This window comes from Cibotium barometz, chromosome 56 (genome assembly GCF_041138505.1).
Source record: "Cibotium barometz isolate CiBa-2024 chromosome 56, ASM4113850v1, whole genome shotgun sequence".
Taxonomy (NCBI): domain Eukaryota; kingdom Viridiplantae; phylum Streptophyta; class Polypodiopsida; order Cyatheales; family Cibotiaceae; genus Cibotium; species Cibotium barometz.
The window spans coordinates 14,380,784-14,392,791 of NC_141101.1; the positions used below are offsets into that span (position 1 = coordinate 14,380,784).

Sequence of the window (12,008 nt, forward strand, 5' to 3'; positions counted from 1 at the left end):
TATCTAAGTTTCTATATATAATTATGCCCCATGCCACTGGAGTTCCCTTCTTGACAGCTTAACAACCCCATGCAGTGAGACTTGGCTAGCAAGCTAGACCATTTCTACATAGATGCGAAACTATTTTTGCTTCATGTCATCCAAACATGTGCCTATTTTTGTATTCTTTCCCCTACAAAATGTCTTCAACATCTCCTTTTTTAATACTAAATGTGCATCTATGATTCCTTCAAGAGAAACGTGGAATGCTTCTCCCACCAACTTCTTGTTCAATGACACTCTTCCACCATTTGGTAGAGCTACCAACACAATTGTAGCTCTACAAGGATGTTGGACTGTAGGTTTTGCCATGGTAGCTTGGCATACTCCTTTAGGTTGGTCCTCTCTAGTCATTCCCTATGGACACATGACCTACAGAGATAATGTGCTATGACAACTCACAATCCACCCCTTTGTCTCACCATGTTAGTAGACACGACACATATAAACGCAAGTGAGGAGTGAGAAATAAGATGAATGCAAGAATGCTATAGAATAGAATGCCAAACATTAAGAGGGATACTGATCCAAGTAGATATGTGCGAGTAGATTGGCCGTTGGCTCCACTAATCTTGGCGCATGTAGGCCAATATCTTGATTTTGAAGCAAATAAAGAGGAAACGTGATTACAAAAATTAGAAATATTGATAATAATCTACTCACATGGTAGAAACAAGGGCACAAATCCCCACATGTAATTCAAAATTCTCCCTTCCCTAAAATAAACAATTTGAAAATAATAGAAGACACATGAACTTAAGCATGGCATGTGGTGATTCAAGAAACTCATGCAAGTTATGCATACTCATGTAATATGCACCCACTCTAACTTTACCAACCTTGTCAATTTTTCTGATGTTTATATTTAGTGATGTGGCACATAGTATCACCATCGAAATCTTATCTTCTAATTTTTTTATAGAATGATAGCCTTACTCCATTGTGGCAACAAGATGAAATGTTCCTATGCCTAGTTTGTCGACGATCTTGTGTATGGTCCAATCCATCATGGAGAACAAAACACTTCCGTCCAATAGTCAGAGAGCTTGGGAAGTTTTGCACCTCTTGTGGTTATCTTAGTTATCAAGGCTACCAAGTCTTCTATTCTAACCATTTTTGCATGTCTTCAGACCACCCTTCCCGCTCTTGTGCTTCAACTTATCCTTAGTATCTACCAACAACGACTGGCTTCAACTTATTATTTAAACCACAAATAAACTAGTTTGCCATCACATCCTTTGAAGACCTATCACATCCTCTTGTAGAGCTTGAAAGATCATGTTTTGGGCTAAGAACTGGGCGAGTGTTTAGCAACTTCTTCATCCCCTTGATTGTTTAGTGATTACACCTCTTCTTGTCAGTTTTAGTGGGAGTCTACCAGTCTGTTTAGAGTGATGGATGTTCGAAAGTGCTATGCTACCATTGATCATGATGATTTAGGATTTCACACACAAGACTTTAGTACTATTATCATCGATTGTCACCCCATCTTATCTTTTCTCGCTAGAGAGTGATGATGATAGCGAGCAAGATCACCAAAAGTGTTGTTGCTAATTAACACAACAAGAAAATGTCAGACTCTATCAAAGCCTTTCTGTGCAATATTGGACTCAACTAGGTAACACACAAAGATCACCAAAAGTGCTGTTGGCTAATCAAGACAGCAGGATATTGTTCAACTCTGTCAAAGCCTTTCTGTGCAATATTGGACTCAACTAGGTAACACACAAAGATCACCAAAAGCGGGAAACGCGATAGACACGCTAAAGTTTCCAAGTCGGTCAGCAAAGTCCACACTTGGAAGGCACATGTAATTCCAAGCACACTTTTTTTTTTTGGGTGACCTACAATTTGCAAGTATCGAATTTATACTTGTCTCACGTGTATCGCATGAAAGAGCATTGCCAAAATAAGGGGAAGTCTTGACCCATGCTCGTTATCTAGCAAAAATATACACATCAATCTGATTTATTACAAAAGATCCATAATCTAGTGAATTTCAAAGCCAATCAAAATTGCAACTGGATTTTCAAAATCTCAGCTGTGAAAAATACAATATAGGACAATTTTTTTTATAAATAATGTTTATGGAGTGTATACACAATCCTCACAATTAAAATAAATAAATAATTCCCCCTTGGGCCTCTACCCTAAGTGGTGAACAAAATAGGGCTTGATATCGTCATGGGGAGGACTTGTGTCCAAGAAATTGGAATCCGAAGCGGGGGTGACCGGCTATGACCCGTTTCCCGAAACCGGGAGTGCCCAAACCGGCGGTTAAGCGAAAACCGCCCTTGAGCCTCCAAAACCGGCGGCCCGGCAGGGTCCCGGCGGCACCGGTCGCTGCCGGCCGGCAGCAAACGGCCTGGTGTCGCCGCCGTCCTTATCTGTAACGGGCCCACCCTGAGATGACCGCTCACTGCACAGAATCGATCTCAGCCGTTGAATTCAGCCCCATTGCTTACGTGGCATAAAACCGACGCCCTCGATTATCTGACGTCGACACGTGTTCCACGACCTGCAGTCAACGGGATTTCGGGAGTCGCAACGGGCGTGGCCGGTGTTGGTTCGGGCTTGTCCGCTAGCGTGCTGACCGGTTGAACCGGTCATCACCATCATCATCGTCTTCGTGTAAGGTCTGCATCGTTCTTTTGGTTGGATACTAATGCTGCAGGTTCCGCCATAGCCAGTGACAGTAGAAAAAGCTGTGTTTGCCTGTTTCTGAAACCCTAATTCTGATCTAAGCTGCAGGTCCCCGCCACATCCATCCAAAACAAACAGAAAAACCTTCGTCTGTCTCTGAAACACTAGTTCACCTCCGATCAAGCTCCATTTTTGCACTCTAGCTCACCCTTTTCCTCTAGAACCGGGAGTTTGCTGTCCATTGCAACCCTAGATTTTGTACCCTTTTTCTCTGCTGCAGAGACGCGTATGTTGTTACAGAGATGGACTAGCTTGGGGATGGAGGCACAGAGAAAGGGAGCAGGTTTTGCATACTTTTGAGTGCCTTATGTGTACAAAATGGTGTGTGACCAACGGAAAGGACTAGCAGAATCCGGTTGCGAAAGGGGATTTTCAACACAGAGCTAACCCGAGTGTCATAGCTCGAAAATGTCAATCTAATGCGTTTTTATTAAGTTAATCCATGATTAGGTAGACCGTTAAGCAAGTCTAAGGTCTAATCGCATCTTACAGTCCTCGTTAAAAGCATATTTGCTTTTGCTGAATGGTAATTTGGTCACGTGAAGCTTTCCCAAGCTGCCTATACGTCTATAACCTGTTTCTGTACACCTATACGTCTGTAACCTGTTTCTGTACATGATCTGCATAGCTCTGTGTTCAGAAAAATGCCAGCCATTGTGGATTCCAGGGCATCCAGCTTCTTGATGTCTAGGCTTGTTGATGTAGGCGGTTTGTAGCATGGCATCTATGCCCTTGCTGGATGTTGGGGAGATATCAGTCCATGTGTGAAGATGGTTTAATGTCCCGGAGCTTCAGTGAAATATTCCAACAGGACAAGTGCAGGCCTCAAGGCTAAGGGCTGGCGCTGGAGCAGTACTTGGACTCGAGCCACCGGACAGGGACGTCGTCCGTGGCGTCCCTCTCGGTGGCAGGGGCTCAAGGGCAGAATGTCTCACCTGCATCCCTTCTGCGTTCGAGCAGCCTGCAAGGTGCACAAGGCAATGGATCACCCTCTGGACTTGGATTCCCTTCCCTTACCTCGCCGCGCTCATCTTCTTACAACGCAGGTCTGAACATGCTTGGCAACTTGAACAGTGGAGGAAATGCGGCATTTTCCAATTTGAGCCAAGGACATACTGTTGGTGCCAGTGGTGGAAACTCTGCCCTCCATGGGCCGGGCTCCCATACCCCTGTTTCAAATTCAGGGCTCTCTGGATCCCCTACAGTGCAGCGCAGCTTGAGCGTGGGTGCAGAATCTCTTGCCTTTGCAGGAACTGGTTCGATGGGGTTGCCTGCATCACCACTTTCCTTTTCCTCCAGTAATCTGAGTTTGACTGGCACAACAGGTCCGGTTGTAAATTCTCTCAACCGCCATGGGTCTGCAACTAGGCTGGACCAACAGGAGCTTCAACAGCAGCAGCAGACAGCTGTATCCAATCCTCAATACTCACAGGACTCGCAACAACTGGTCCAACATCAGCAGCAGCTTGATCAACAACAGCCGGCAACACTGCAACAACAGCAAGGTCAGCAGATTGTTGGACTGCCTCATCTACGCAGTCAGCAAGTTTTTGGAATAGGAACACAGCAACAAATGCAGGGTTTATCTGCTGTAAAGCTGGAACAGCAGCAAGTGCAACCCATGCAGGCTCTAGCTTCTGTTAAGATGGAAACACAGATGGATTCACCATTGAGGCAGCAGCCGCCGCAGCAGCAGCAGCAGCCTGTGCAGGGTCTGGCATCTGTAAAATCTGAGCAGATTGATGCATCCCTGCGTCAGCAGTTGCAGCAGCAGCAGACCCTAGCATTGCAAGGAATTGGACCAATGAAGTTGGATTTGCGACAGCACGAGCAACTGTTGCATCAGCAGCTTTCCATTCCAAAGATGGAAGTGAAGCCAGAAGTTGACTTGCCAAGTCCAATCGTCCAGCAATCAATGCTCACGTCGCATTTGCAGAGGCAAGAAGCTCTGCAGCTTCATAGACAGCAGTCCCAGCAATTCCAAGTTCAGATGAATCTAAGGCTGTTGCATCAGCAGAGATCCCAGCTTCAGCAGCAGCAACTGCAGCAGCAGATTGCAAGACCTCCCAAGCAACCTGTTTTTGAGACAGGGATTTGTGCCCGCAGGTTAATGCAATACATGTTCAACCAACGGCAGCGGCCCCAGGCATGGCTCATACAGCTTTGAGAAGCTAGAATGTAAGGGTTTGCTCTGAATGGTTCTGGAAGTTGACAGTGTACTTGGGGTTTATTGCTTTTCTGCAGGATAATAACATACATTTCTGGAGGAAATTTGTTGGTGAGTTTTTTGCACCTCAAGCTAAAAAACGATGGTGCGTGTCACAGTATGGAAACAGTGGACGACAACCGACTGGTGTCTTCCCACAGGTTCTTGCAGCATTTTAAATATAACAGCTGTGTAATGAATCATGCTGCAAAGGTCATGCAAGCCATCTTCTATGTCAAGAACATGTGTATGACTTTATCTGCTTTTGTTTGAAGAATTGTTGTTGTTGTTGTGGTGTGTGTGAGAGAGAGAGAGAGAGAGAGAGAGAGAGAGAGAGAGAGAGAGAGAGAGAGAGATTATATTAATGTCTACGAAAGACCAATGGGGCTATGAGTCCAAAAATGATACATATGATCCAGGAGTAAACTGGATGCCAAGAATGCATGAAAATGAAAAACATCGTTTGCCCAAAGAAACGGGGTCGGTGCTTTACGCTAGCCTTGTATATTCAAAGAAATGGGCTGAGATCATCCTATATCACCCTCCTCATGAGTGGAATAAAGAGCTTGTGGCAACGTTTTATGTTGACCGCTTGTTGTGGTGTAAATCTATGGCACTGCAGAATGTCCCAGATCTGGAGTTGGTGACTGGATAGTCCGGCTCTCAAGGGGCGAGGGCGTCTAGCTCCCTAGAGGGACTACACTTTCTCTTTTATGACTCCACCCATACGCCGTACCAAGAGATGATGATGTTGGACATGGTGCTGGTGGGCTACTCTATGTGCTCCTGTTGGGGTTGGGGGTGGGTCAGGGCAGCCATCTGGTGAGGGCTTATAAGAGAGCTGGAGTTGGTGACTGGATAGTCCGGCTCTCAAGGGGCGAGGGCGTCTAGCTCCCTAGAGGGACTACACTTTCTCTTTTATGACTCCACCCATACGCCGTACCAACAGATGATGATGTTGGACATGGTGCTGGTGGGCTACTCTATGTGCTCCTGTTGGGGTTGGGGGTGGGTCAGGGCAGCCATCTGGTGAGGGCTTATAAGAAATCTGTAATGGAGGTCTGAGTACTTTAAGTCTTAAATGCCTTGTTTTCCTTTTGGTTTCACCTAAAGGTTGTCCTTATTATTGGAGATGATGAAGCTCTAGGAGGTACAGGCCTAGACATCTTTGATCCTGAAGTGTATCACCCATGAGAGGGAACCAAACCCGTCCCTGAAGAGGCAATGGAGTCTCCCCTGTATCTCATAGTAAATCGGGCATCTAAGCGGGTCGTGGTCTTTTTTATCTCCCCAGTCGTGCATAGTCTAAATATCCTTTCCTCCCAGGGGCTTCCTTACTTAATCTAGAGGTGGTGGGAAGACACCAATTGCAATCCTCAAGCATGGAATGTATGTCTGTAGAGATACCCAAGTTTCTTGGTAGACCCATCCTCCATAACCCTCAAAAACTGTTGTGTCCAACTGGAGCTTTGTGGGGAGCTCTGGGGTATCAGCCATGTCCAACTTGTGGATTCAAGTCAAATCTAGTCTGATAATGCGATTGTATCTCTTGTTGAGAGAGATTCAAGAAAGTGGAGTCGAGACTATACTCAAAGGGGAGGAGAGTGATCCATCGGGAGGCCATGCATATCAAACCATGTAGTAATCGGTGAGTACCAAGACCTGCTATGCCCATCTTGTGCTAGCTACTGGGAGGACTTCAGTGTTAACCTCGGTCTGTCAAAAGCGAACAAGTGAGATACGTTGGTGATAGTCTGAAATAGTGCATCAAGAGCCAATGCTGTCGCCCCAAACTTGGACAATACTATCTCATGTGGTGTGGAGAACGCTTGCTCTCGATCATGCGAAAAAACATCTTCACCTGCACTTTCTCTATCCTCCTCCAGTCTGCCTCTCCCAGATGAGGTCCCCCCTAAAAAGCAGCATACATTGTAGTTGGCCACACCATAGAAAGCCAGCTCTTAATACTTGGTTCTTGGAAGTGAGTCTTAAGCATTGTCTCTCCAAAGGAACTAAGGTGCATATGCCCTTTCCAGGCTGGCCTAGGCAGCCAGCTGCACAATAAAGATAGGTCCAGAGGAAGTACCCCCCATATATATAAATATATACATATATGGAGGAACCAGATATCCCATTTCTTTTGGCTGTGTCGACATGGACGACTTCCTGTTAACCAGTGGAGAGCTATCTTTGGTGCTGACCCATCTTGCCCTAGATGCTCGATAGCTTCTAAGACTACAACATTCTATTTGGGGCTGCAAAGTTTCTCAGGGGATCTAGAGCTCTATAGCTCAGCTAATAGGCAGATTGAGGAGAGGCACTATCTCACATTACCTAGGACTCTATTGCTTGGCTTACTCAGTCTGGTTCCACAGTTTTTCTTTGAGGGCAGGGACCATGACACTGCCATTGTGATTGACAGACGACTGGCCCATAAGTGCACATTGCAAGATATTCCTTGGTCACACTACACACCACCCTTGGGGAGGCTTGACACCACTTGGGAGATCATCTCGCCAGCATCACAGCCTGGCAGAATCTGAAAACCACATGCATAGAGGCTTCAGATTTATGATACCCAGTGCATCTGCACTATTTGGGCCCTGGGGAGATATCATCCATACTCTTATGGCCACTTCGACTCGTATACAAGGGCCATCCAGCTCAGCACAAGCCAAGCGTACTATCTTCATGAGGGAGTGGGATCACCGGATCATCTTCTCAGGGACTCTTCCATTGCACTTTCTTGGCATCACCGTGCCCCTGGTTGGTTGTGGGTATCTTACACTCTATGATGAGGATCTCCAGCTTTCAGCTGTGATTTTGTATTTGTTCTTCCTTACTTAATAGAAATCTCTTTTTTGGAAACAAGAAAAAAAAGAAACCGGAGCTTTAGCTTGATACAATCCTGTCATGGAAATACTAAGCCAAGAATTGAAAGAAAAAAACAACTGCTGCCAATGCTTGTGGTATAAGTGCATGGCACCGTGAGAGGGAGCATCTCAACCATCAGCTGGTGGTGATACCATCCTTGGCCAGTACAGATCTGATGGCTGAAAGGATGCCTGGCCTCCGTGATAGGACTCTGCCATGGCATTAGAGAACATCGTGGATTTGCATCTAGCAGAGGGAGGATCGTGATGCTCAGGGCCGGCATAGTATAAATCGAGACCTCACTAGTAACCCCCCCCCCACGGGTTCATGGGACTGAGGTGGTGAGTGGTGGTCTCTGAGGTATGGGGGTGTATGACAAAGAAGTCTGATGATAGTCTGAGATGAGTCCTGCGGAGTTTGCCTCTCCGAGTGCTTCCTCATACCATAGTCACGAGAAACGGTAAAAGAAACGTTCGAGGAATGGAAACGGGGAAACGAGTTTTGTGTGAGAATGAGATGATTTATGCAAGGGATCTAAGGGTTGCTTATATATGCTCCCTAGATGCTGGTTGGTTTTGCAAGCATGCTGTTGGCCTGTTAGAGAGAGAGAGAGAGAGAGAGAGAGAGAGAGAAGACAAGTACACAGGATAGGGTCCCAAATACCCTCTGAAGGGTCCTCACCACGTATGGTGTATTTGTGTCACGTGCACCTTGCATTGGGGTACAAAGTGACACACTAGCATCATCGTCAGTGCAACATTTGTACAGAAGTAGTACCTTTTAGGAACATTTATCGTACGTTGTGACCCCATTGTGAGTTCTCAGCCCAGCACGAGCTATGTAGGTCAGTCTCCGAGCTATAGACGTCAGTCAGGAGTCGGTCCCTTAACCCACGTGCATGTAGCAGTCAGCCATTGTTGGAGGAGAATGACTCAAACACAAGAGCCTTAGCCAAGGAAGTGCAGAGGAGATAGAGAAGAGTGAGAATGAGAGAGAGAGAGAACTCACACAATGCTCAAGAATATCTTGAATGTCTTATTGAGGCTCAAGGGAGACCTCGTATTTATAGTGATACAAGGGTATGGGCGGGCGCCCAACTTATGGGGCGCCCGGCGGACCAAATACAAAGAATGCCGTTACAAGGCCCAAATGGGGGCCAAATGTACAAGTAAATATATGGCCGCGAAGCTCTTGAAAAGAGCTACGCGATGATCAAGGTCCGGAGGCGAAACTGGGACTTTATACCCAACAACCTCCCACTTAAAGGGCCAGTGAAGCTCCTCTAAGCTATGTAACTCCCACCCGCTGTAGACACATATCAAGCTGTGCTTTTGGCAAACTTTTGGTGAGAGCATCTGCAGGGTTCTCATGAGTGCCAATCTTGACCAAACTGACCAAACCATCATCTAGCACCTGTCTGATGAAGTGGTACCGTACATCAATGTGTTTGGTACGAGCATGAAACATGGCATTCTTAGCCAGGTATATGGCACTCTGGCTATCACAACCAAGGACCGGAGCCCTCTCTGGCAATCCAAACTCTGTGACAAGGCGTGCTAACCAAATGGCCTCCTTAGAAGCCTCTGTGACGGAGATGTACTCGGCCTCAGTAGTAGAAAGTGCTACTATCCTCTGGAGTCTAGAGCACCAAGAAACAGCACCACCTGCAAGAGTATAGATGTACCCACTAGTAGACTTGCGGGTATCAGAATCACCTGCCATGTCTGAATCACAATAACCCTGCACCTCAAGTGGACCTGTACCATACATAAGGCATTTCTTCTGTGTCCCCTTCAAGTACCTCAAAATAGACTTTATAGCATCCCAATGTGCTTTGCCAGGGTTGGACATAAAACGACTGACTACTCCCACTGAATGAGCAATGTCTGGCCGTGTAGCAACCATAGCATACATAAGAGATCCACAAGCAGAAGCATAAGGGATCCCGCGCATAGTACTGGCTGCATCATCATCTTTTGGGCAATCATCCTTGGATAGTTTAACATAGGGCTGCAATGGAGCACCCAAAGGCTTAGAATCAGCCATGTTAAATCTATCAAGGACTTTTTGGATATACTTCTCCTGTGAGAGGAAAAGCAACTTCTGTGCTCTGTCCCGTCTAATCCGAAGACCCAAAATATGTTCAGCTGAACCCAAGTCCTTCATAGCAAAAGCTGACTTCAGCTGGTCCTTAAGAGCTTCCAAAATGCTCTTATTCTTCCCTGCAAGAAGCATGTCATCAACATACAGCACAAGTATCACTGGGCTGCCATCTGCATCAGTTTTAGTATACAAGCAATGATCTGCATGGCTACGATTAAACTTTTGGTTAAGCATGAAAGCATCAAACTTTTTGTACCACTGCCTCGGGGCTTGTTTCAGCCCATAGAGACTACGCTTCAGCTTACAAACCAGATGTTCTTTGCCAGGAATGACAAAGCCTTCAGGCTGCTTCATATACAGCTCTTCATCTAAATCACCATGTAAGAAAGCTGTCTTTACATCCATCTGATACAGTTCTAAATCCAAAACAGCAGTGAGAGCAAACAAAACACGAAGGGTGGTCATTTTGACCACAGGAGAGAAGACCTCCTGAAAATCAATACCTTCCTTCTGAGCATAGCCCTTAGCAACAAGGCGGGCTTTATACTTAGGCTGGCCGTCAACTGTCTTGACTTTGTACACCCACTTGTTAGGAATAGCCTTCCTTCCTTTGGGCAACTCAACCAAGTCCCAAGTGTCATTTGCATGTAGAGACTTAATCTCCTCCTGCATAGCATGCTCCCACTTGTTTCGGAGTTCACAAGACTTAGCCTCTTTGAAAGTAAGAGGCTCACCCTCATCTGTAAGCAAAACATGTTGCAAAGAGGGATCAAAACGCTGAGGTTCCCTCCGAAAGCGAGTAGACCTCCGTACCCAATGATCATTGGCTGGTTGGGGGTCAATATCGGGAGGAATCATAATTTCAGCATCAAAAGGCTGCGGGTTTTCACGAATAGCCTGATTTTCAGCATATAGGGGTTGCTGCCCTACACCTCCAGGAGCATGAAGCGGCTGTCCAACCTCTTCTGGCTCAAATATCACGGACTCATTATCTTCAGCCCTTTGTGAAGCATCCTGGGGCTCATTTTCAGCATCAATGGGTGGCTGCCCTTGCTGAAATTTGACCTTTTTCTGATCACCATGAGAGGCACAAACATTACGGAGCAGCTTTGCCTCATAAAATACAACATCCCGGCTGCGAACCACTTTGTTGGTTGATGGCAACCACACACGGTAGCCCATCTCACCTTCATCACCGTAGCCAACGAAGGTGCCCTTCTCGGACTTAGCATCAAGCTTGTTCCGGTCTTCCTTGCGGATATGCACATATGCATCACAACCAAAGATGCGTAAGTGGGCATATGAGGACGGTTTGCCAGACCAAACCTCCTCAGGGATTCCACCTTTCAAAGCTGTGTGTGGAGATCGATTGCAAACATGAACTGCAGTTTTCAAGGCTTCTCCCCAAAAATCCTGAGAGAGATTAGCTGTGGACAGCATGCATCGAATTCTTTCACACAGTGTACGATTATACCTTTCAGCCACACCATTTGAAGAGGGACTATAGGGGGGTGTAAGTTCCCTCTTAATGCCATTATCATCACAAAATTTCTGAAATTTAGTACTAACAAACTCACCCCCATTGTCAGTGCGTAAGCATTTAATCTTCACTCCTGTTTGAGTATGAACAAATGCATAAAACTTTTGAAATGCAGCAAAAGCATCATCCTTAGATTTCAACAAAGTGATCCATACTTTTCGTGAGTGATCATCCACAAAAGACACAAAGTACTTTGAACCACCTTTAGATTTAATGGGCATGCTGCATATGTCAGAGTGGACCAAGTCCAACTTTTCAGCCTTGCGAGAGGCACGAGAGGAGTAAGAACTCCTATTCTGTTTCCCATACAAGCAATCATTACAAAAATCAAGCTTGCTTCCTTTTGCATCAAACTTGTTCAAAGAGGACAAAATGGAGAGACCCTTATGGCTCATGTGGCCAAGTCTCTTATGCCAAAGCTCCATGTGGGAGCGTACCTCTGCAAAAGCAATAAACTTACCAGACAAAGCCTGACCATGAAGGCTATATAATGTTCCTTTCTTGCATCCTTTTGTAATCAGCCTTGTGCCTTTGGTCAATTTC

The 12,008-nt window shown here is 45.9% G+C and overlaps 1 protein-coding gene across 1 annotated transcript in view; it reads left to right on the forward strand.

Moving 5' to 3' along the window:
* Window positions 1-2,579: 2,579 nt before the first annotated feature.
* Window positions 2,580-12,008, forward strand: part of LOC147606934 (uncharacterized) — a 66,906-nt gene continuing 57,477 nt past the window's right edge. Inside the window, exons 1-2 of the mRNA XM_086790958.1 lie at window positions 2,580-4,888; window positions 4,987-5,109. Of these exons, the coding sequence (XP_086647084.1) occupies window positions 3,797-4,888; window positions 4,987-5,109 (1,215 nt within the window). The 5' untranslated portion in view covers window positions 2,580-3,796. The remainder of the gene's footprint in view (window positions 4,889-4,986; window positions 5,110-12,008) is intronic.